This window comes from Geotrypetes seraphini, chromosome 3 (assembly GCF_902459505.1).
Source record: "Geotrypetes seraphini chromosome 3, aGeoSer1.1, whole genome shotgun sequence".
In the NCBI taxonomy this organism is placed as follows: Eukaryota; Metazoa; Chordata; class Amphibia; order Gymnophiona; family Dermophiidae; genus Geotrypetes; species Geotrypetes seraphini.
The window spans coordinates 283,886,178-283,913,148 of record NC_047086.1 but is presented as its reverse complement, the minus strand read 5'-3'; the positions used below and the strand labels follow the sequence as shown (position 1 = coordinate 283,913,148).

The 26,971-nt window shown below is 45.1% G+C and overlaps 1 protein-coding gene across 1 annotated transcript in view; it reads right to left on the bottom strand.

Moving 5' to 3' along the window:
- The window catches only part of TRIM67 (tripartite motif containing 67), a 147,484-nt gene that overhangs the window by 48,321 nt on the left and 72,192 nt on the right, over positions 1–26,971 (bottom strand). Inside the window, exons 7-8 of the mRNA XM_033935520.1 lie at positions 24,971–25,116; positions 8,077–8,215 (exon numbers count right to left, since the gene is read on the bottom strand). Coding sequence (XP_033791411.1) covers positions 8,077–8,215; positions 24,971–25,116 — 285 coding nt within the window. The remainder of the gene's footprint in view (positions 1–8,076; positions 8,216–24,970; positions 25,117–26,971) is intronic.

Here is a 26,971-nt window from a genome sequence, read left to right as displayed (position 1 = left end):
AGCTGGTTGTAAGAAAGGTTTAGACAATTTCCTGGAGGAAAAGTCCGTAGTCTGTTATTGAGAAAGACATGGGGGAAGCCACTGCTTGCCCTGGATCGGTAGCATGGAATGTTGCTACTCCTTGGGTTTTGGCCAGGTACTAGGGACCTGGATTGGTCACCGTGAGAACGGGCTACTGGGCTTGAAGAACCATTGGTCTGACCCAGTAAGGCTATTCCTATGTTACAATCCTTGGCGTCACCTTTCTTCAGTATAGGTATGAATAGTGATCTTCTTCAATTGGTTGGCTATGTGTTTTCCTTCCAAATCTGTTGACACATTCGAGTGAGGGCAATGATAGCACTTTTATTAATTCAATTGGAATACCGTCAATATCAGGTGACTTGTTTTCAATAAAGCTTTAATTGCTGCTATGACTTATTCTTTTAAAATATCTTGTTCTTTTTCAGCTTAAGTTTCCATGTGTAAGGGGAAAAAGGATATTGATAGGAGCTTGACCAGGACGAATGGACAGATGCTAAAATATTATCAGAAATTAGGGAGGCTAACAAACTGGATAATATTTTCTGTAAAGATTTATATGCATGAAATGTTTAGTGAAAGTATGATATTTTTTTGTGATTATATATAGGAAATTTGGGGAGGGAAATAGTATAGGGAACATCAATTATCTGTTTTTTATCTTAGCTAAGGAAGTATTTAGGCAACTGTGGGGTTACTAGATTTAGGATAGGGTTTTTCTTATTGATTTGGTTTAGTTAGAGTAGTAGGTTGGCTCCAGGGAGAGAGATATCTAATAGCAACAGCGCACCAACATGATACCCCTACACAGAAAGGACAGAAAGCTTCCAATACCCTAATCTGAGGAAAAAAGGGAGAATTCGGAGAAGCTGGAGGTGTAAGATACATTATTTAAAGAAAGCGTTCTTAGACCCATCAGTTAGTTTTCCCTGGACAACGGATTTAAAACAATAAATAATACTTATAAAAAATCCTGCATAATAATTGCTGATGGTGAAACACAATTAATGGGATCAAAGAAGATTTTACTTGGACATTTAAAGAACTGAGTAGAGGGAAAGCAGAATTTCTTTATCTAGTGTTGGTATACAGTATCTGGTTATTACATTTTATTTCTATATTCAATTTAGAGCCCTTAGTACTTCTTTATATCTATTTTGTTAATGGTTTAATTAACATTTTTATTTCTAGGTTAAATTACATTTATTATTATTTTTTTATATAATTCACTCCTCCTGGGGAAGGTATCAATTTAACCCTTGATGTTCATGACTACAAACCAAATTTTATTTCAAGAGGGATACCTTTTACCTCAGTCTGAGAAGGAGGGAGTTACATATTTATCAATTATCTAGAGATGGGAATAACTAGTGAGAATAAAATTTTGCTGATGACAAAGTTGTTCAAAGTTGTTAAATCACAAGAGGATTGTGAAAAATTGCAAGAGGACCTTGTGAGACTGGAAGACTGGGCATCAAAATGGCAGATGACGTTTAATGTGAGCAAGTGCAAAGTGATGCATGTGGGAAAGAGGAACACAAACTATAGCTACGTGATTCTAGGTTCTATGTTAGGAGTCACTGCCCAGGAAAAGGATCTAGGTGTCATTGTTGAGGATATGTTGAAACGTTCAACTCTGCGGTGAAGGCTAAAAAAGCAAATAGAATGTTAGGAATTATCAGGAAAGGAATGGAAAACAAAGATGAAAATGTTATATCTCAAAAAAGATATGGCAGAATTAAAAAAGGTTCAGAGAAGGGTGACAAAAATAATAAAAGGGATGGGACAACTTCCCTATGAGGAAAGGCTAAAGTGGCTAGGGCTCTTCAGCTTGGAGAAGAGACAGCTTAGGGGTGATATGATAGAGGTCTATAAAATAATGTGTGGTGTGGAAAGGGTAGATATGAATCACTTGTTTACTCTTTCCAAAAATACTAGGACTAGGGGACATGCGATAAAGCTACTAAGTAGTAGATCTAAAACAAACCAGAAAAAATATTTCTTCACACAATGTATAATTAAACTCAGGAATTCGTTGCTAGAGAATGTGGTGAAATCAGTGTTCTTATATCTCATTTATCTCATTTATTTTATTTAATATGCTGTAGTTATTTTATATCCTTTTTTACATTGATATAAGTTGGTACATTAGTTCTACATTTCCATATTATATTTATTAAATTTTACATTATAGGTTGTTTTTAGTGTTTAGATATACTTATTGTCTTTCACTTAAGGATTATATGATGTTTAGATATATTGATTGTCTGTTGCTTTTTGATTAATATATATTTTTTTAATATATATTTTTTTAATATATATTTTTTCTAGTGGCAATATATATATATTCTGTTGCTCTCATTTTTATATTTTTGATAACAATACATTGACTCCCAGGGATGACATATTGATTAATTTTTAATCACCTTATTTTATATGTCGATTCGTTATCAATAACTAATCTTTTTAGTAATAATATATTGATTTTTATTAATAATATACAAAATATTCAGATCGCGTTGTTATGATATCTAAATAATGTTTGATTTTAAATTTATATGATATTTTTGTTGTTATGATTGATTTTAAATTTATATGATATCTATATGATAAATTTATATGATATTAGTTACTATATATTTGTATTTATATATCGTTTTATTAAAATATATGTTGTTTTGTATTGGTTAAAGAAACTTTTATATGAATATTGCTGTTTTCTTTTTAATTTTTACATTTATTAAGTGCGTAATGTTTTTATCACTGTATATTTGATCATCACAGTGTTTTTATATTTCTATATGTGTTTATATGATTTTATACATTACCTATAGACTCCTGACGCAGGCCGTAGGGCCGAAACATGTACATGTCGGGTCGAGTATTTTTGGAAGAATAAAGGATTACCTGATTGTCCGGATGAGTTGAAAGACATTTTTATTTGTTGCACCTTTTCTTATTGGACAATTCCACTTGCTTTTATTATTCTGTTTTCTGTGGATTTGTTTCCCCTGTGTTTTGCGCGCAAAATCAATTAGCTTAGCAGGGTTTAAAAAGGTTTGGATAATTTCCTAAAAGAGAAGTCAATAGGCCATTATTGAGATGGTTTGAGGAAATCCACTGCTTATACTTAGGATAAGCAGTATAGAATCCGTTTTGCTACTTGGAATCTAGCTAGGTGCTTGGGACCTGATTGGCCACTCTTGGAAACATGATACTGGGCTTCAAGGATCTTTGGTCTGTCCCGGTATGGCAATTCTTATGTTCTTCTTTTAAAATATCTGGTTCTTCTTTGGCTTTGGTTTCCATTTCAATTTCCCCAATGTTATTCTCATTGCCTTGTTTGTATAAATTTTCTGTATATTCTTTCCATCTCTTTTTAATGCTTTCTGGATCATTCAGTATCATTCCATTGGCATCTTTAAGCATCTTTTTATTAGCTGAATAATATGTCTGGATAGGAGATTTTTCCATTCTTCCTGGGCATACTGTATCTTCTCAAAATAAAAGCTAAAACAAACACTGCAAAAATATATTTTCAGTATTCTTAATTATTCCACTATTTCTAATCTGAAAACAAAATATGGGCCCCTTTTACAAAGCTTCAGTAGCGAGTCATGGTGCAGCAGATATGAGGTAGCCCATAGGAACTGAATGAGCTGCATCGCATTTGCCACACAGGAATCACTACCGTGGCTTTGTAACTGCAGACCTATGTCTAAATAATACAAGTGCCAACTTCCTAACAAAAAAATGATACGTGGTGTTCATTTATAAAGCCTCAAAAACATTAACTACTAAGAATACACAAAGTAATCATTATCATGCCAACGTGAATATGTTAACCAGGTTTGCTTTCATTATTAAAAAAAAAAAAAATTCACTTCTGGTAGATAATCTTTAACTTTTAATAGTTCTCCATCATTTAAACACAATTGAAAAGTGCAACAGTACTTGGTTCTTCTTGCAGGGACGTCCATATATTTATAACAGTCCTGGTAGCATAACAAAAAATCTCGACTTTGCCAAAAGACAATTAGGCTTCCTCAAGGGGTCAAGACTTGAAACAGCATTCATAGTACTAAAACACAATCTCAAATGGCAATTCCTCCACCATTCCACCCCCTAGCCAAGGGGTTGGTTTTGAAGAGGAACTGATGACATTGTCCTTTTCCACTCTCTGCTAATCCATGTCAAATCTTAGGGGCTCAAACACTCATAAGTATAACAAATCCATTTTCGATCCGGGTACACTGCAATTTGAAATGCCTCAAAAACATTAACCTCTAAGAATACACAAAGGGCTAAATTCACTAAGCAACAAAATGAATCCTCACTCTGTAGGGAAATTCTTTCCAGAGCTGAAACTCTTCTTTATCATAAATCCAGACAGGACACACAGTGTTGGGGCAAGCAATTTCTAAGAATAATAAAGATAAAGATTAAGAATCACTGTGTGTCCTGTCTGGATTTCTGGATTTATGATAAAGAAGAGTTTCAGCTCTGGAAAGAATTTCCCTACAGAGTGAGGATTCATTTTGTTGCAAGATTGTATATCACCTCACTTTCCGTCTTCACCATCCTTGCTTTAGTGATTACTAAATTCACTAAGCCCACTGATCAAGTCCCGACCACTTAGCGACCTGGACCCGATTCACAAACCTGCCTCCCGATCCGATTCGCGCATTCAAATGAGGGGAAGGACATCCAAAAGTAGAGAAGGCAGCGATTCACAAAAAACAGTAAGGAACTCCGACTGGGCTGGCCGATCACAAAAGAAGTGTCTGGTGAGAACCAGTCGCTCACGTCCTTGCCGACTGTTCTGCAGCCCTGAAATCACTTCACGTACTTCCCTGCTCGCTGCCTCTCGCTCTGCAGCCGTGAAATCTACTTCATCCAAAGCAACTGCCAAGCACAGTGGACACCGCTACCCATGGGATGCTGCCTGCTCCTGTGTATAGGGAGTACCATCGCCGGGTGACAAGCGTGGCTGGAGACACAGCAGCAGTGGAAATAGCAGCCGGGAAAGGGGGAGGGAGACACGTTTGGTTCCCAGTTCCCAAGAATCCACACATCCAGGTGTCGTCAGCACTCATTGCACAACATCCCCAGCTCTGGCCAGTCTGGAAAGCATGAGATCTAGCCCAGAAAAAGTTAGCGGCTGATCAGTAGAGGGTTTTAACTCGCGGGTTTAAAGCAGTGCAGCCCCGCTTTAAACCTGCGGGTTAAAACCAGGCTAGCACTGAAGTCGGGGCAGCAATTGCTGGAGAGTTCCAGTTTAAAAAGAAAAGTTGCTCTGGAGGCAAGGAGGCATGCGCATGTGCAGACCATCTACAAGCAAAGAAGATGGCCTGCATATGCGTCAGAATCGCTCTTCTGTAATCCGCATGGTCGGTTGGGGGCGTGCCTCTGAGTCCGATCAGCCTAATTAGCATGAGGACGCATTGTGAATCGGGAGCCCGGACACGGAATGGAAAGGTAAGGTGAGCTTAGTGAATCTAGCCCAAAGTAATCATTATCACGCCAAAGTGAATATGTTAACTCAGGAATTTCAAAATGAAATATCTGTGCATCCATTACAACACCTAACCTAACCCCATCCATTTTAACATGGGATAAAGGGTTCACATGTGTGCTTGCACCCACATTACCACAAGGCAGTTATCAAATTGTGCTATTATATGGGTAAACTCATATTCACCCATGTAAAAACAATGAACAATTATTCTATAAAAGATAATTCCCCTATATATAATTGCAAATTCCAAGTGCTGCTCCTCTTGGGGTTTTTATTTGTTCTCATTTATCAGGTTAAATAGACTTGGGAGCCGATGCAGAAAGTTACCACGTGTTACAGCACTACCTTAACAAGCAGTATACCTACTCTTTAATGGCCGCTGCATGCTGATAGGGTTTCTGTGCTGAGGTTTACTCCTACAGTAGACATCAGAGCCCAGCATATTAAAATACAGTGTTTCCCCAAAAATAAGACAGTGTCTTATATTAATTTTGGGTCCAAAAAATGCATTAGGGCTTATTTTCAGGGGATATCTTTTTTTCATGTACAACTTCCTCTCCTCCACCCCAATTCTTCCTCTTTCATTTCTCCCCCCCCCCCCCACCATGTGCAGCATCTTTCCTCCCCTTGTACCCATCATCTTGTGCAGCATCTTTCTATCCCTCCCTCCCACCCTCCTGTGCAACAGAACCCCACCGACCTTCTCACCCATCCTCTGAACAGGCTGCTTCATAGAAACATAATAATAATAATAATAATAATAACTTTATTCTTATATACCGCCAACAATCTTGCGACTTCTAGGCGGTTAACAATAAAGGGAAACTGTAAATACAATAAATAGAAGCTGTACATACAACGAATTAAGGAGTATTGCTGTGTACATCTGATAGTATCAACATTAATAGTAGTAACAACAGTTTGTGGGCTGCAAGGCCAAGAAGTGCCATGCTGCTTACAGAGAAGTAGAAATATTCCATGAATTGAATGGAGTGATCGTAGTTGGTGATTAGGGGTTAGGGTTAGCAGTTTACAAGATCAGGTTTGTGATGGTGTTACAAGGGTTGATGTCCTGGTTCGTTATCTAGATATTTTAAGAACAGGTAGGTTTTTAGGTGTTTCCTAAATTCTCCATAGTTGTTTATGTGTGCAATTAGTTTTTCTAATTCTTTACCCCATGTGGCTGCTTGGTACGAACATAGAAACATAGAAGATGACGGCAGAAAAGGGCTACAGCCCATCAAGTCTGCCCACTCTGCTTACCCACCCCCTGTCTATGCCCTAATGACCCAATTTCCTTATCTTGACCCTCGTAGGGATCCCACATGGGTATCCCATTTATTCTTAAAGTCTGGCACGCTGTCTGCCTCGATCACCTGCACTGGAAGCTTGTTCCAATGATCAACCACTCTCTCTGTGAAGAAATATTTTCTGGTGTCGCCATGAAATTTTCCGCCCCTGAGTTTGAGCGGGTGCCCTCTTGTGGCCGAGGGTCCCTTGAGAAAGAAAATATCATCTTCCACTTCGATACGTCCCGTGAGGTACTTAAATGTTTTGATCATGTCTCCCCTCTCCCTACGTTCCTCAAGAGTGTAGAGCTGCAATTTGTTCAGTCCCCGCCGGGACCTTCCTCCAGTTGCCTCACTGATGTCATCAGTGAGGTGGCAGAGGGAAGGCCCCGGCGGAGAAGGCCACGAAGCAGCCCGTTCAGAGCACTGCCGCTGCTGCTGTTTTTGGAGGCCTCAAAGCGGAAGTATGTCAGGTCTCACTGGGGTGGTGAGTTGCTGAATTGCCGAGTCTGATTTTTGGGGTGAATCGGGCAGCACTAGTGGCAGGGATGGAGTCTGGGAGTATCAGGCACATTCGGGAGGGGCTTCGAGGGGTCAATCTTAACTAGGGTTTATTTTTGGGGTAGGGCTTATATTAGAAGCATAGTTAAAAATCATGCTAGGGCTTATTTTCGGGATAGGTCTTACTTTAAGGGAAACACTGTATAGTCTAAAGAGCTGATCAGCTGCCCCACAGCAATGTAGGACTGTGTGTTGATATCTATTATGGGAGCTCTTTGCCAGAAACCTAGTGCTAGGTCTGAGGTGGGTGTAGAACCACTGAAGTCAGCATCAGCCCCATCTTTCTCCTCTTTGCTTCACTCTAGCACCCTCCAAACACCCTGACATGACCAGCCTCATCCTCACTTGATAAGCCCCCTTCCTTCAACTGGAACCAACCTGAAGTAAAAAAAAAAAAATAAAAAAAGATCCTAGTGATCTAGTGGGCTCCCTCCCTTCCCCCAGCCCAACAAAAATAAAAATACATTCCCTGGAGTCTAGTGGCACATGCCCACCCACTGACTCTTTTTGGGCACCCTCAAGACCCTTGTATCTGAATAGGCAGGAGTGATGCTCACTTGCTCCTACCTCCAGTGCCATCTTCTACAAAATGTCAGTGCTCTGCCCTGCATGGTGCAACCTGAGATGCACTGAGTGGGGCCAGTCTACCATTACAAGGGAATGCAGTTTTAGCAAGAAAGAACTTACCATCAGATGTCTGTAAGACAACCGTTTTACTGTAAGGCCCCACCCCTGAGGAATTGTAAGCTTTGACTCGTGCATTGTATGTGCTGTTGAAATGAAGTCCATCGATGGTGCACAGGGTCTCCTTGCCAATATACACTTCCTACAGATTTACATAGAAAAGCACAGCATGGCTCATTAAATACCAAATTGTCATAGCTCCCAATGAGGCTTTTCAACAACAGAGAATGAGAAAAGCACTCAGCACAAAGCCCTCAAATAGCATAAAAATGAAGAAAAAAGAATCCTGGGTTCTTGCAAATAAACTGAAACATAGAAACATGATTCTATGTTTCTATTTAATGACTCTGCTGCTTTTTTACGAGCTGTTCTCTGGTCTGCTGTTAATGAATCGTATTACGTAATTTATGCCCCTAATGTAGGGTTGCCAGATTTTCCAATTGGAAAATCTGGACCTCCTAGGCCCGCCTCCCAGGCCCGCCCTGTAACACCCTAATGCTGCCCCCAGTCCCACCCTAGCCCCGCCCCGCTGATTGCTCTTGTCGGCAGGGAGGAAATCCGCGCATGCACGGATTTCCTTTTTGCCCAATGCAATTTGAGGAGGTTTTTCCAAACCCAGACAAAGTGCCAGGTTTTGAAAAGCCATCTGGACCCCTGGACATGTCCTCGAAAGAAAGACATCTCTGGGGAAATCTGGACGTCTTGCTCTTATGTTTCCCCTCCTTTTCTGATTCTGGAACTCTGTTTCCTCTTCCCCATTCATGATTCTAAAATTATCCGTCTTCTCTTAATCACTCCCAATCTAATCATTCTTTTTCCTCCTGTACCCTTTCCTCCATTCCTGCACCTCTGGCATGGCACCATTCTTTGTGGAGACTTGGATTATGGAACTGGTAACGGTGTAGTGTGTTATGAAAATCTAGCTCAGACTGCCCAGAGGCTGGAGAAAGGCAAGAGAAATGAAAGAGAATGCTGTGAGAGTAGGGAAATTGGCAAAGGGATGGGAGAAAGGAGGATGAGGTGAGACAGAGTGGAAAGCTGGGGGAGCAGCAAGGTGATGAAAAAGTGAGCAGTTCAAGGAAGAGTAGCAAGTGAAGGAAAAAAAACTATGAGTGTAGTTGAGAGTGGAAGACAGGGAGAGTAGAAGCAATTTATGGAGTCAAAGGACCGGCTGCACTAAACTTACCGTGCATTTAACGATTGCCACTAAACTACCATATTTTTACCCATATATCGCGCACCCGTATAAAACGTGCACACGGGTATAGCGCACGGGGAACACAAATTTATGTAAAAAAAATTTTAATATAGCGCGCACACGCGTATACCTCGCATGCTAAAACCTCCTCCCACCTACTCCGAACCGGCATCCTCCCCCCCGCTCACTTACCCGAGAGAGCATTTTTTTTTTCATTCAAATCCGGCATTCCCCCTGCAAACCGGCATCCTCCCCCTCCCGCTCGTGTCACCCCCCCTCTCCCGCGATCCTACATCCCCCCCAGCACCGCAAAACATCTCTTACCTGATTGGGCACCGGCACCGGCACCAGCACCAATGCACAGGATGTGCCAGTGCCAGTGCCCGAAGATCCTCCCTCGTTGGGTTGGGTTGGGATGGGCTGGGCTGGGCTGGGCTGGGTGGTGCGGTGCAAGAGAGATCCTCCTTCTTCCTGCACCGGGCTGGACTAGGCTTTGAGCATTTGCGCATGCTCAAAGCCTTCTGGTCTCGCTCTCTCCGAGTCGCACCGCACCGCCTAGCCTAGCCCAGCCCAGCCCAACCCAACGAGGGAGGATCTTCGGGCACTGGCACTGGCACATCTTGTGCATTGGTGCTGGTGCCGGTGCCCAATCGGGTAAGAGATGTTTTGCGGTGCTGGGGGGGATGTAGGATCGCGGGGGAGGGGGGGTGACGTGAGCGGGGGGGAGGATGCCGGTTCGCAGGGGGGATGCCGGATCGGATTGAAAAAAAAAATGTTGTAAAACGCGCTCACACGTATAACACGCACGGTTATGCACGGTTTGTAAAAATCATGTATAACGCACGCGTTATATACGTGAAAATACGGTAGTTTGAGTTGGTTTAACGTCAAAGTAATATACCGACTATTGTACACAATGGCTCACCGTGAACTTTTCTGTGCATTTGTTCCAGCCTCCGACTCTGCTTTGCAAATGAGCTGATTGGTATTAAAATGAGGTCATTAATACTAAAACAAGCACTCTGACTGATGCCCTAACACAGGGGTCTCAAAGTCCCTCCTTGAGGCTGCAATCCAGTCGGGTTTTCAGGATTTCCCCAATGAATATGCATGAGATCTATTTTGCATGCACTGCTTTCAATGCATATTCATTGGGGAAATCCTGAAAACCCGACTGGATTGCGGCCCTCAATGAGGGACTTTGAGATCCCTGCCCTAACATCACTTAGCATACACAAAATCTAGTGCTGACTTCAAATGACCTGAAATTACTGACTGGTCTGCCATATACGTGTATGTTTTTTTTTTTTGTAACTCTTTATTTAACCACTGCGTTACAGACACTACAGGTACACCTGCACAGCAAAACCATACAATCATGAATACAGTGTATACATTAGAGTCCCCATGTCCCATTCCCAACCCACCCCTCCCCTTTCCCCCCCCAACCCCCCCCTGACCCTCTCAAGTACCCAACTCCCAATAACGTCTAGTTCCCCCCCCCCTCCCATGTAACATCCAAAAGGAAGAAGTAGCATAACAGAATCCTAATATGCAAGAGATGCAATGGTGGTCCCCCTTCAGGGATGCACCGGCTAAGCATGTAATACAAATTACTCAGAGTTTCCCTCCATCTCTAGGAACCTTCCCCATAGGTCCTCAAACTGTCTCCTCTGGCGGGTGAGTAACGCCGAAAGCCTAAATTTCTCACAAACCCATCCTAATTTCACTCGCATCATCGCTACCGTAGGTATCGTGGGGCTCTTCCAAAGAGACGCCAACACAAGTCTAGCAGCTGTAAAAGCCAGTCTAGCCAGCTTGTCCTGCGTAGCCTCCACTGTCCCGGGGAGTACCCCCAGCAAGGCCGTCTCTGCTCCAAATGGTAATTGACATTGCAAGAGGCCCCCCACATAACGGAACACCTGAGTCCAATAGTCCTCAAGACGAGGACACTCCCACCACATATGAAAGAATGTACCCCTCAGGCCACACCCTCTCCAGCACTCCCCTGTACATGAGGTACCCATCTTTGCAAGCACCACAGGAGTAACATACCATCTCACAAGGAGTTTAAGAGCGTTTTCTACCAATTGCGGAGCCACCGCCACGTGGTGTATTCTTAATGCTATTTGTTCCCATTCCTCAATCGTATAGGTGTGCCCTAAGTCTACCTCCCACGCTCTCATATATGTGGTCTTCCTATCCGGGTCGGCAAGCAGTAGGCGATATAATTGTGAAATGCAGCCCCGCCGCACTGGGTCCCCCAACATTAACTCAAACCTCGAGCACTTATATGCTGTAGGGTCCCCCGCTTTAATGCGCATAATATAATCCTTCACCTGTAGATAGGGGAATACATCACGCTGCTCCAAATGGAAAGAGGCTTGGACTTCAGGAAATCCACGAATTCGCTCCCCCTCCAACAGTTGGCCAAACCATCTCAGCCCACCTCTTTCCCATCTACAAAAAACTCCACCCTCCCTACCCGGAACAAAATCCTCTGCAAACCTAATAGGTAAAAAATGTAGACCCTGCAGCCTACCCACCAGTTTTCTACCCGCCCCCTTCCATACCCGTAGCGTCCATCTTATAAAAGGATTAGCAATAGAAGCAATATCTGTCTCCCTCAAGCCCACCCACGGTAGATATGACAGAGCCGGTATGCCCCTAGGATCTCCCAAGAGACCCTGTTCCACCCGAACCCACAATTTAGCTGGATCCGCATGCCAATCCACAACCGCCCTAAGCTGCGCCGCCCTGTAGTATAGTTCCAGATTGGGTAACCCCAGTCCTCCCTCCTCCTTAAATTTGAACATGGCATATCTCGCCACCCGAGGACGCCTACCCTTCCATATAAATTGCAAAAGGGACCTATGCCACCGCGTAAAGCAAGCTTTAGGGACCTCCACCGGAAGCACTTGAAAGAGATAAAGAAATCTGGGCAGGACCATCATACGTACCACCTCCATTCTACCCATCCAGGAAAGGTACAGAGGGTCCCATCTATCAAGATCCCTTCTCATGGACTCTCCCAAAGGGAGATAATTAAGGCGGAACAGGGTATCCCACTCCACCCCAAGCCATATCCCCAGGTATTTAATAGGGCCCGTCACCCATCGGAATGGTACCCCCTTTTGCAGTTCCAGGGCCTCCGCCACTGGTACCGAAATATTCAAGATCTCCGTTTTAGACAAATTAGCTTTGAAGCCCGAAATCCGCCCATAATCCCGCATCAAATCCCGCAAAGCCAACAGCGACCTCTCCGACCCCTCCACAATGGCCAAGATATCATCCGCAAAAAGGGACAGTTTATGTTCATCCCCCTGCACCTGCACCCCCTTCACAAGCCGAGACAGACGGATGCTTTGAGCCAACGGCTCGATCACCAAAGCAAACAGCAGGGGAGAGAGCGGGCACCCCTGTCTCGTCCCTCGATGTAATTCAAAGGGCTTGGAATAGACCCCATTAACTTTGACACAAGCCATCGGGTTATGATACAACGTAAGAATCCAAGAGATAAATCGCGACCCAAATCCCATCTGATGTAGCACCGCCTCCATAAACGTCCAATCCACCCGGTCGAACGCCTTTTCGGCATCCACCGCAACCGCCACCCAAGGGGCCCCTGATCTACGGGCCTCCCACACCAAGTTCAACACCCGCCTAATACCATCCGCCGCCTGCCGCCCCCCAATGAACCCCACCTGATCCGGGTGGATCAGGTCCGGCATATGAGTCGCCATCCTATCGGCCAGAATTCGAGCCAGGATTTTGGTATCAATTCCCAAGAGAGAGATAGGTCGATAGCTACCACACACAGACAGATCTTTCCCTGGCTTAGGGAGTATCGTAATCCCTGCCAAGCGCATATAGAACGGCAAACGCTCTCCCTCTTTCAGGGAATTAAACAGTCTAGTCAATAAAGGTGCAACCAAGGGTGAAAGTTTCTTATAAAACAGCCCAGTAAACCCGTCGAGTCCGGGTGACTTACCCGGCTTCAAATGTCTAATAACATGCAACACCTCCTCCACTGTAATATCCCCCTCCAGCCCCAGTGCATCCGAGCTAGATAGGGAAGGCAACCCTAAATCCCTCAAATAGGCTTGGCTCTCCACCTCCGAGCCCTTAAGCTCCGGTGTATAAAGCTCCTGGTAAAATTCCCTAAACCGCCTTTGTATTCCTACCTCATCCGTAAGTACCGTGCCATCTCGCTCCCTAATAGCCAAAATATTACTCCTAGACTGCTGCAATTTGACCCTATGAGCCAAAAGCTTACTAGCCCGATTTCCCGATTCAAAATATTTAAGCTTCAACTTCTCAAGATTAAACTTAATCACCTCATCTTCCAACTTCCCAAGGGCCATTCGGGTTTCCTGAAGCCGAAGCCTCACCTGCGGTCCTCCCTGTCCCCTCTTATGTTGATCCACCAGAGTGCGGAGCGTCTCCCGGAGCTGCAGTTCCTCCTGCTGCCGGGACTTTTTCTTATAGGCTGCTATAGAGATCAATTCCCCCCGTAACACCCCTTTTAAACTTTCCCAGATCGTCATGGGGGAGAACTGATCCACCTTATTAAACTCTAAGAAGTCATAAATCCCCGTTTCCAGTTTTTGTACTATTTTCGGATCTCCCAGCAGGGCATCGTTCAATCTCCAGTACGTATCTCCCCCCCTAGGTCCTCCCCATTTCAAATCCACCCAGAGCGGGGCATGGTCTGACCATCCAATGGTATCAATCTTGGTATCTATCACTTTACCCCCCCACCCTTTATCCACACAAACCATGTCAATGCGAGTGTATACCTCATGTACAGGGGAATAGAAAGTGTAGTCCCGACCCATCCAATGTTGAACCCGCCACCCATCCTCCACATTAAGAACTTCCAGAAATCTCTCCAAACATTTTCTATCCTTCTTAAGTCTATCGCCCCCCTTACCCGTGGAATCCCAATCTGGATTAAGAACCAAATTAAAATCCCCCCCCACCACCACCGGCCCCACCTTAACCGACAAGATCTTAGTCAGAAGGAGGTCGAAAAAGGGACCCTGTTGAGAGTTAGGTGCATATAAATTAACCAACGTTACCCGAGTCCCATCAACAGTGCCAGTCCAGATAATCCACCTCCCTCCTTCATCCCTCCATTCCTTATCTGGGACCACCCGCAACTTGTGGGAGAACAAAATCCCCACCCCTGCCTTTTTCCGCTCCACCCTATTAGAAGCCCAAACCCTCACGGGATACTCCCGAAACTGTACAAGCTTTTCCCCAGCTTTTACAAAATGTGTTTCTTGAACAAAACATATATCAAATCGGAGGCGCTTAACTTCTTTCAACAACAATTGCCGCTTACGTGGCATGTTAAGCCCCTTAACATTCAAACTGCCCAATCTAATTACATTATCCCCCCCCATCCCCGGCTATAGCCATCACTCCCATCCCCTCTGCACCTCCCCCCACCCTCTCCCTCCATAGCCTAGTCCCCCCCCCCGTCCCTCCCCCCCTCCCTCCTCCCCTCTCCTCCCCAACTCTCCCCACCCCCCCTCCCCACCTGACCCACACTCCCATTCTCCCCACTCCCTCCAAGACTTCAAGTGACTTCACCACCCCCCCATGTCGCCTTTGTGCTACCTCCCGTCCCCCCATTCACACCTCATATGCACCATGACCCCCCACCAATCATTCCCCAGATCCTCACCCATACATCCCCAGTCACACTCCCAAAGTCACCACCAGATCAGCATCAAGGTCCAAGACCCAGCAGCGGGTAGTCTCGCCCGCCCGCAGCCAGCCACTCAAGTGTCCGGGGCCGCAGCTGCACTCATCTCGGCTGCCTCTCCGTCCTGTCGAGCGCTCTGCCGTCCTCTCCGTCTCTGGGGCACCGCTTTCCACTGGTACCGCTCCAGCTTCTGCGCCGTCACTTTACTTAGAACAGAATCTCCCATTTTCACCAGACCCTCCTTCAGAAGTACCGCCTGCAGCTCCGCCACGGTCGTCACCCGCTTATGTACTCCATTCAAAGTAACCAGTAGACCAAACGGGAACAGCCAGCGATATCTCAAGTTGTTCTGCTTCAACACCTCCAGCAATGGGCGAAACTCCCTCCTCTTCTGCAAAGTGATGCTCGAGAGATCCTGAAATATCTCCACTTTCAAATTCTTCCAATTGATAACGCCCAGGTCTCTAGCTTTCCTCACCAGACGATCCTTATCCGGAAAATGGTGAATGCAGGCAATAATATCTCTCGGGTAATCCCCATTCTTCGGACCCAGGGTTCGGTGCGCCCTGTCCACTCTCAGGCCCCCAGAAGTGTTATCAGGGGCTCCACCATCTGCCAGCAGGAACCGGCTGAGCTCTTGCACCACTGCCACAGCGTCCCCATACTCTGCTGTTTCCGGAACTCCCCGGATCCGAACATTGTTCCGTCGGGACCTATTTTCCAGGTCTTCCACCTGTGCACAGCAGTCCAGAAGATCTTTCTGGACTGCCTTCACCTGAGTTGTGAGCCCCTGAACCGACTCTTCTTGCTCTCCCAGGCGCTTTTCAGTGTCCTCCACTCTGCCCAGCAAGTCTGCAAAGTCCTGCCTGATCTCTTTTACAGCCTCTTTTATTTTGCCTTTCACAGCCGCCACCTCCTCTTTTATTTCCGTAGCCCACAGTTTCAGGTCGGCTTTCGTAACTGCCGCCGCCGACCCTGCTCGCCGTAGCCTCGGGGAAGCACCGCGCTCCGACTCTTCTTCCGACGCGCTGTCTCCCGACTCGCGCGCGGACAAGCCCGAGGTCCCGCGCACGTGGCGGAGGCCTCCCTGCTCGCCTCCACGCTCCGACATTCTGCCGGGCTCCGCTCGTTTTTTTGAGGGCATCGCTCAAGCGCCCCGAGCTTCCCCCACACTCTTCCGACCTCAGGCTCTCAAAATTCGGCGTCCCGCAACGGGAAAGTAATGCGCTCTGGAGGGGAGAGTCAGAGCAAATTCCCTAACCCTCCATCCTGGATCGTGACGTCACCGGAAGTCCATACGTGTATGTTAAAGGCGCATTTTATACATGCCCGTCTTATCAGCACGGATTCCCAGACCTCCTGACCCCATACTCCTGACCAATGTTCCCTCTAATTTTTCATAGGCTGTGTGCGCAAAAAATTTCATCTGTGCGCATTTTAAAGAAAAACTAAATTTGTGTGCGCTATAAAAATGATTGCCAGAGGGCCCGGAGTTCAGTTATGGGCATTAATGGGCAGGTCTTTGAGTTTAGTCTGAATTAACGAAAACACAATGTAATTTTAGTTACATTTTATGTTAGTTACACTTTATGTAACATAAAGTCTCATTCCAATAAACATAAAATGTTTCATTGAGCGCCACCTATAAATAAGGTATCGTTGTACTTTATACTTAAAATTTAGAAAATAACAGCAATTTAGTTTTCAAAGTTTTTCCCTGCAATCTTTCATATTTATCCAGTCCGAATAAATTCTGTCAAGATGACTAACACGCATCATCATTTCCAAATGCTCTAAATGTAAACAATTCCTTTGTTTAGTCTTCAAATTGTTCATTAGACTAAAACCACACTCACAATCTGAACTAGATGCTAAGAATGTGGCACCAATGTCCATCAATTTTGCTAAATCTACAAATTGATCATTCTGAAATGCAAATTTCGTCATATCTGGAAAGCTGTTTATCAGATTGCTTTTGATTTTTTCTGCAACAAGGAATTTAAAGTCATTGTATTGCTGAATAATAACACTTTCCTCAGGAAGAAATTGTTTATACTTTAAACAAAGAGATCTGATATGTCCATTTCTGAAGTCAAAGTCGCATTGTGATATTGCTGTACAGTCAAAAGCAGACCATTTCTCAACTTCATTTTCAGGAAATCTTTCACCCAGATGCAAACATAGGATGTTGATGAAGGTTAATATGTAATTAGTATCCACTGAAACTTTTTCTCCAGATCTCATCCTGTTGTCAAGAAGACTGTTGACTTTATCACTCCACTTAACCTTGTGGCCTAAGTATTGCATTCGAAGTTTGTTCAATTTACCCTGTGCAAGATGATAAGCTTCCAATGGTGTCAAACCACGTTTTTGAAATGCCATGGTTAAGGAAGCCAGTTCTGATAAGATATCATTCAAAACTTCAAGTGTAATATGAAATTGTTCACTGTTCAGCTTCTTATAGCAGTACTTTGCAATAGGATCATTATCTTTGTCTTCTTCAAAATATTTTAACAGGGGATCATAATTTTGAATAATTGCTTTAAGTGCAAAGTGTTTTTAGATAACCAGTGCACTTCATTCAGAGTTCTGAAAGCAATTGATTTACATTTCTTGAAATTTGCATCGTTTAGTAGAAGACCGACAGAACACCGTGTACACAGTTCTCATTACAGTTTCTAATTCTTTCATCAATTTTACTTCTTTCCATGAATCAGAAAGTCCCAAATCTTCCCGATGTGCAACACAATGTTGCTGCACTAAATGTGGAATGTCTTTTCTCAGCTGTGCTGCAACACCATCTTTTTTGCCCAACATAACAGAGACACCATCAGAGGTGAACATAACCATTTTATTCAGATCAAGTTCATGTTTCCTATAGAATTCCCTAATTGCTGTTACTATTGATGTAGCATCACATGCTTCCAACTGTAGCATCCCACCAAATGATGTCCTATACTCATTTGAATTGATTGTCCAATACTTAAAGTAGAGTATTAAGTACTTGTTGACAGAAATGTCTGTGCTTTCATCAACAGTTAACGTATGATACGTTGCTAATTTAATGTCTGCCATATGATCATTTTGCATGATGCCATTGATAATTCCAAGAAATTCAATGTAATGTAATGTAATGTAATTTATTTCTTATATACCGCTACATCCGTTAGGTTCTAAGCGGTTTACAGAAAATATACATTAAGATTAGAAATAAGAAAGGTACTTGAAAAATTCCCTTACTGTCTCGAAGGCTCACAATCTAACTAAAGTACCTGGAGGGTAATAGAGAAGTGAAAAGTAGAGTTAGAGGAAAAATAAAAATAAAATAAACATTTTAACAAGACAGCATTGATCTAAATGCATAGTTTTTGCTTCTCCAGCTATCAGGTATACTAACATACTTCACCATGTGCTCATTGATATCTTGAACAGAGAGCATTGAGATATTCATCTTAATGGCCAGCACAACACTGTCGACAAGAACCTTAATTTCATCAGGACTGGAACGCTTCCGTTCATTACTAATTTGCCTGTTTTCTTTTTCAGTTCGGCTTTTAAGCAACATGTTAACCAGTCCCACTCTTAAATTCAGATTTTTACTTCTGAGTTTCCTAATACTGTCGGTATGAGATTTACTTGATAGATTACGTTCAGAAAGTCCAGTTTCCAAACATCATCCCATATTTTTCCAGTAGAGAATTTTCCAGTTGCTTTGGCATCTTGACAATAACAACACACAACTCCATTGTCTTCGTCATAGGTAAATATTTCACACAGTCGAACATGCATTGTATTTCGAGATTCCAGTGTCTCCGTTTCAACAATTTCTTCAAGCCATTCAGACCTAAAAGCTGTTGCAGCTCTCTTGCGTTTTACACTTTTCACCATTCGCGGTTTAGACATTTTAAGAGTTATATCTAGTTGCAATTTAATAAACGAATACAGTTATACAACCACAGTACCACGCTGCACACTATGATTCCACGAAATAAACAATATGGCGGAACTTCAGGAAGTTAAAGAATCGGAAGTATTTCATATCCTATGGGCATAGGCTATGGCCCTAAGGAGCACGTGACATGTAAAGTTCAACTGCCAAAGATAACGGAATCACGTGAATGACTTAAAATTTATATTATAGCGCTTCAATAAATGTGATAAATGGGAAATCGGAACAGCTGGTTTTCTGCAACATTTCATTTTAGCAATGAAAATCATTTTAGGCAAAAATTTATTTTTTTGTGCGCGCTATTTTAATTTGTGTGCGGGTTCGGCAAGTTGTGTGCTTGCGCACAAGCTCACAGCTTAGAGGGAACAATGCTCCTGACCTCCCCCCCCCCAAAGATTTCAGCAACTCAGACCCCCAAACACTCCTGACCCCCCCTAAAGATCTTCAACAGGAGGGATTCCCACTCCCTCTTGCCTCAGTCACCTGAACCTCCCCACACTCCACTCCTGTACCTTAAACAAAAGAAGAGAGCAAGAGGGATGTTCATTCTCTCCTGCCAGCAGGCCCGCCTCTTCAAAATGGCTGTCCTTCCCCTTCCTGGTGCATCTTGGGATGCACTGGGAGGTGCCTAAGGCTCTGATTAGTTCAGGATGCACCAAGAAGGAGAAGGCCACCATTTTGAAGAGGTGGGCCTGCCAGCAGGAGGGACTGGACATCTCTCCTGCTTTCATGTTCTGGGGTGGATCAGGGGATGTTGGTGGTGGTGGTGGGGGGTCTGGATAGGGTCCAGACCTCTAGCCCCACCCCAGGCCTGCCTAGTTACATCCACCCCTGCCCTAGCCCCGCCCCCAAGCCCACACTAGCCCCATCCCCCACTGCCTGCTCTTGATGGGCAGGGAGGAAGTCCGTGCATGCATGGACGCTATGTGATGACTTCCCATGTGCATGACAGCCGTGCATGCGCAGACTTCCTCCCTCCCCGACACAACTTTTCAAAACCTGGACAAAGTGCCAGGTTTTGAAAAGCTGTCCAGGGAAATCTGGTCATCTGGTAACCCTAGGTCTGGATGGCCGAGGCAGGAGGGAGTGGGATCCCTCCTGCTGTCTTACATAAGAACATAAGAACTGCCATCTCCGGATCAGACCCATGGTCCATCGAGTCCGGCGATCCGCACACGCGGAGGCCCAGTCAGGTATACACCTGATGTAGTTTTAGTCACCCATATCCCTCTATGCCTCTCGTAAGGAGATGTGCATCTAATTTGCCTTTGAATCCTAGCACAGTGGATTCCTTAATAACCTCCTTTGGGAGAGCATTCCAGGCGTCTATCACTCGCTGTGTAAAGCAGAACTTCCTGGCATTTGTCCTGGACTTGTCCCCCCTTAGCTTCAAACCATGTCCTCTTGTCCGTGTCGCGTTGGACAATGTAAATAATTTATTTTCCTGCTCTATTTTATCGATGCCTTTCAGCATTTTGAAAGTCTCGATCATGTCCCCTCGCAGCCTCCTCTTCTCAAGGGAGAACAGTCCCAGTTTCTTGAGTCGTTCCTCATATTCCAAGTTCTCCATACCTCTTATCAGCTTCGTTGCTCGTCTCTGCACCCTCTCCAGCAGTTTTATATCCTTCTTTAGGTTGGGAGACCAATGTTGGACACAGTATTCCAAGTGCGGTCTGACCATTGCTCTATAACATACACACAACATCTGTGCCCATTAGAAAACAAAAAAGTCTTCCTGCCCCAAACAGCTTCCCCTGCCACTCAACTTTTAGGGTTTCCCTTGCTGGCTCTGCACATGTGTCAAAATCACTTTTCCAACATCTGATTTGATGGGATTATGGTAGACATCCGCAAAACTCATTTGCATGCAAAGTCATTTGAACATTGATCACCGTTATTAAATCGGACAATTTGTCAGCCCCACAGCAACCCACAGGATTTTAATGACGATTTTAGTGCATCCGGGCCAAACTGAGGAAAACATGGAAAGAATAGTTGAGCTGAGAAGAGGAAGAAAGACAGGTATACAGGTAGGTGCATCACTAGATGTCGTGCAGAGTTTCATGGGCAACTTAATTGTATCTCTCTTTTTATTTTTTTTTTTAAACTTTAAGTCAACTTGAAACACAGTACAGGCATAAACAACTTATCATCATGCAAACACAGCATAAAATACAAATACAAAGTGTAACCGAACATCAGCAAAGTGAAGGAATCCAGAAGCAATCAGCACCATCTCAAATAGACCCAATTTTTTACAGTTTTCACCCATCCCCACCTCCCGGCACCCTCCCTCCCCCACCTAACAACTCCTCCACTCCCCCCCCCCCGAAAGCTGTGGAGGAAACATGGTAAAGAGCCCTAAACCTTTTCCAAGCTTTCATTGGTGGCCCCTGTTGCGAACATCGAAGACACTCCCAGGTTGCCATTTCCAACATGCTATTAGCCCACAATGGCAAAGCTGGTGGCTCAGTGGCCAGCCACACTTGTAGTATGGCATTTTTGGCCAATAAAATGCCCACCATTAAAAACCGACATTCAGCCGCATGGTAGCCCTGTTGTTCCAATTGTTTTAAAATTAGGTTGCCCATGAAAATCTGCTAGGCGCCACAAAGCTAGATGCCCACTGGCACCTAACTTGGGTGGCAGTTATAGAATCAGGGCCTAAGTGTCAATTCTAAATGGCAAAGGCTAGTGTAAACAGTCACGTCTACGGTTACCAGACGTCTGAATTTCCCTGGACATGTCCTCCTTTTGAGGACATATCCGGGGGGCTGGACAGCTTTTCAAAACCCAACACTTTGTCCGGGTTTTGAAAAGCTTGGATCAAATCACCGTCGGGCAGGAGCGCATCTGCGCATGCGCAGATGCCATGTGATGATGTTGCGTGCGCATGTCATCGCGTCGCACCCGTAGATGCGCTCCTGCTCAACGAGAGCAGGCAGCGGGGGCGGGGCTAGTGTGGGGCTGGGTGCGGGACTGGGGTGTAACAGGGCAGGGATGGGTGGAGCTGAGCAGGCATGGGGGTGGATCTAGATTTTCCAAACGGAAAAACTGGTAACCTTAGTCATACTAAAGTTGACAGTTATGCCCATAAGTATTCTATAAGTTAGACACACACCACCCATGTGCACCCCCCCTTGTCCCTTGTAGTAGTGCACTATAGAATTTAGGTGCTAAGGGCTAGATTCTATAAATGTTGACTAAAAAAATCAGGGCCAACCACGATTCTATCAAAGTTATGCGCACTGTTTGGAATAGCGCTTAGTGCCACTATGCATCGCTAGGCATCCCAACATTTAGGTGCACCCCTATTTATGCCAGAGTGTGCTTAGCCTAAATGCCTGCACCTAATTTGTGCACACAACAGTGGCTAAATCAAAAACATGCACCTAACTCAAAAATACATCCATGATCCACCCCTAACCACGCCCACTTTTAGCTATGCACTTTGTACAAGGTGCATACCACTTTGAACTACATCCCTACCAAGGTGTGTGCCTAATTGTCAATTATTTTTGCCAATTAAGCCTATTTTTAAAATTATGTTATATCAGCTAAGCACACTAATATATGAACATAAGTTTAGGTGCCAAAGGATTCGGGGGTAGGTTTATAGACTAGCATCTAAGTGCCAGGGCAAGTAGAAGTTGTGCCCCAGCTGGAAATTTGGACAAGCAACTTTACAGAATCTGGCTCTTTTTTCATTTGCTGGTAATAGTGCGCAGTTGGCAGGTGACTAGAGGGCCCACTCTTTCCTAATGAGGGAACTACCAAGCACGTGCAAAGTCGTGTGTACGCGCCCATCTTGTCAGGAAAAGAATGCCTCCCCTTTCTGAAACAGTGTGCCCTTTTCCCACATAGTGCACTTTGCTTATTTTATTGAATGGTGGTACAGTGTTCCCCCGGTCATTCGTGGTCCCGGTCATTCGTGGTACTCTCCTTCCGGGACTTCCTGTGCTAAAGTCAGGCTTCACCAATTAGGAGCTGCGTGTCAAAGCAGCTCCTGACTGGTGAAGCCTGACTTTAGTGCAGGAAGAGGCGGTTGGAGCAGACAGTGAGTGATTTCCTTCACTCGCCAGCGCTCCAGCTGCCCTATCCTGCCTCTCCAGCTGCCCTCTCCTGCCTCCCTAGGTGAAAAACCATATTCGCGGTTTTTCAATATTCACAGGGGTTCCTGGAACGGAACCCTTGTGAATATTGGGGGAGTACTGTATATCAAAAACCTAATAAACATAAACATCTGTGCATACATACCACTTTGTGCACAGCTAGGATTTATGCACACATGTGTACACAGGCACACTGACTGATAGTATTCTATTAATAAAGTCACACAAATGGAGCTTTATGTTAGATGAACTCTTATAGAATCAATGGTGTAGTAAGGGGGGGCGGTCCACTCCGGGGGCCATCTTCTTGGGGGTGCCTCTCCTCCTCCCAGCGTACCTCTTGAAATGTTCGCTAGCATGAGCAGCATCTTCCACCTCCTGCTTGCACTGGCTTCGGCTCCCGTCTGATATCACTTTCTGGTCTTGGGATCAGGACGTGAGGTCAGAAGGGAGCCGAGGCCAGCGTGAGCAGAAGACAGAAGATGCTGCTTGGGCTGGTGAACATTTCACAAATTACATAGGGGGCGCAAAGTGCAGCAGAAGGTGGGGAAGAGCTGGGGATACACAGCGCACTGATGCCACGCATCACCACCCCAGGTGCCAACCTTCCCTGCTATGCCATTGTATAGAATTAGGGGTTATTAGGGGAAGAACATAAGAATAGCCTCACTGGGTCAGACCAATGGTCCATCAAGCCTGGTAGTCCGTTCCCACGGTGGGCAATCCAGGTCACTAGTACCTGGCCAAAACTCAAGGTGTAGCAAATATTCCATGCTACTGATCCAGGGCAAGCAGTGGCTTCCTCCATGTCTTTCTCAATAACAGACTACGGACTTTTCCTCCAGGAACTTGTCCAAACCTTTCTTAAAACCAGCTATGCTATCTGCTCTTACCACATCCTCTGGCAACGCAGCAGAATCTAGATGGAGATGGGAGTTATATTTAGCGCAAGTGTCCAGATAATTATTTGGTTAATTTAGGACAAAATATTTCAGAAGGAGCCTAGATAAGCTGCTCCCTAATTCTGTGACCCCTTGAAGAAGATTTTCCGGGACCTCCTTCCCCGATCCCGCCTGCCATGTGTGCTCTCCCCCTTCCCCTCCCCTGTACCTCTAGTTGAAGTTGTTGCAGTGCTCAACAACGTGCTCCTTGCCACCCTGTCGTCTCTCCCTCTGACATCACTTCCTATGTGCAGCGCCTGGATGTGATGTCAGCGGAAGAGCCGATGGAGTTGACCGCCGTGAACAACAACTTCAACTAGAGGTATGGGGGAAGGGGGGCCTACATATGGAGGGGAGGAATGGAAAGAGGCAGGGGGTGGAGAGGAGGAGAGGAAGAGGGGTATTGGCGCCCCTACCAACATGGTGCCTGGGGTGGATCGCCCTCCCACCTTTACTACAGCACTGACTGACTACTAAACTACTCTCATAGTTACTGAAAACCATTTGCTGGGGGGGGGGCGTTCTGCTCTTGTACCTTGAGTTGCATGAGGCAAATAGTGATGCTACATTTATTCTGAGACACTACCATAGGATCCAATTTGTGTGTTTGGAAGAGCCAAGGAAGATATCGAAAGTTCACTTGTATCACATTGCAGGCAAAATACAGTAATACCTCAGAAATAATATCACACGTTTCTGTACAACTTGGGCATTCTTGGATGCTTCTTGCACTAGTCTGACTAATGTGTTCTAGGAACTATAAACTTATATTGTGCAGTGTAAACTTAATTTCCATTTACCTTTCTTCAATAACAACATGAGCTACGACAACACTCCTTTATTGTACCCTGATACTTGTTACGTTAATGTTTATCTTTTCGTATTTCTGTGTTTTATAAAATCAAATAAAGATATTTGAAAAAAAAAAAAAAAGAATCGTAATATCACAGCTAAAGCCAGAAACGATGACAGTGAAGCCCTTACTCTGAACTGCCCTCCATTTCCATCGTCAAGCTCCAAGATGTATCCATCGACTGGATTATGGCTGAAAGGCGGCATCCTCCAAGCCAGTGTCACGCTGTTGTTACGCGTACAGCACTTCTCCAGCTGCAACAGTGGAATTGGAGGCACTGCAACAGGAAGTGAGTGCAGATTAGTGCAACTTGCTCATCGCTTATAGAGCAGCACTCCTGGCATGCAAGATAAGGAAATTGGGTCATTAGGGCATAGACAGGGGGTAGGTAAGCAGAGTGGGCACTCAGTCCTCCATAGCCCCAGGTACGTTAGATAGATTGTGAGCCCACCGGGACAGATAGGGAAAATGCTTGAGTACCTGATTGTAAAAACCGCTTAGATAACCTTGATAGGCGGTATATAAAAAAACCTAATAAACTTGAAATAATAATAAACTTGATGGGCTGTAGCCCTTTTCTGCCATCATCTTCTATGTTTCTATTCATCTCTGGCCTGCAATCCAGACATTTTCAAGCGAAGTCTGTGTCTCTCACATAGGTAGATCCAATATTCAAAACTGCGTATGCAGCCAGCAAAGTGACTTTAAAAAAATCTGCAGCACCTATATGGATATATTGCTGTAAAAATTCATATGTACTGGCATTTATCTGTAGAAAAAAGGAAAAAGCTGGGGTCTGACACATGGGCAACGGAACAGGCAGTCAGAGGTCAGAATACTTATGGTTCTCCCAACACCCCCACCCACCTCCTCCCTGGACGTTTTCATTTTAAATCTTCAGGAAGCCGTCAGCGGCAATGAATGAACCTGCTGGCGTCGGCATGCCCTGAAAGTCTTCATTTTGCACCATCCAGTTGCTGCAGAATGGAGACTTCCAAGGCAGGCCATCCCCGCCCTATTAGGTCCCAGCTCTGTCCCTTGTTCGTCGGGCAAGCACAGATGCAATGCAATGACATCATGCGCATGTGTGCGTGCACGTGATATCACCGCATTGCATCCGCGCATGTGCGGATGCCCCCTCCCGATGCAATTTCTTTTCAAAACCTAGACAAAGTGCTGGGTTTTGAAAAGCCGTCCGTCAAAATCCAGACATCTGGTAGCCCTACACTGGCTTCCAGTTGAGGCCAGAGTTATCTTTAAATTTGGATTATTGTGTTACACGGTGCTACATGGCCTCACAGCAATTTGCTTGATGGATCACTTGAAATTGACTAACTCAAGGTGTTCTCAATGTTCTCTTGTATTTTTTACTTTCCCTTCAGTCAAGGACTGTTGGTACAAAAAATATTCAATAGGTTACTTTCATTCCAAGCAGCAATCTTAAATAATAAAATGCTAGCCACCCATGCGCACTTGCCTCGCGTGTTCCCTGATCCCTTTTCTGTCGGGATGTGGCAAGACAAGTGCGCATGCGCGCTTATTACGTCACTGACGGAGAGCAGCGCATGCAGGAAGCGGAATGGCCAGGTAAACAAAAAAAAAAAAAAACGAGCGAGCCGGGCCGCTGAGAAAGCGCGGGAGGCCTGGCCCGGGCTGCGGACGGGTAAGGAGCTGGGCCAGTGAGCCTTCCCTGCGGCTGAAATGGAGCCTGGCCACCCTCCGCGACAGACCACGGGAGTCCGAGTCCTTTTCCGCTCACCCCCCTTCCCGCGGACCCGACTACCTTGGCGATTCAAGCAACGTGTGCACCAGTCTTCACACGCTGCTTTAGGCCCTTCTACTTCCCTGATTTGCTCTGCCGCGTCTCTGATGATGTCATCAGGGACGTGCCAGAGTAAATCAGGGCAGTAGAAGGACCCGAAGCAGCGTGTGAAGACTGCTGCACACGCTGCTTGAATCGCCGGGTAGGTAGTCAAGTCCGTGGGAAGGGAAGGGGGGTGGGCGCAAGGACTCTGGGGAGAATGGCAGACACCGGCCCTGTACTAACTCCCGTGGACAGGGGGAGCAGGAAGGGGTGCTGATGGACAGGGGGGGGGAATGAAGGGAGGCCTATTGCTGGACAGAGGGAGCAG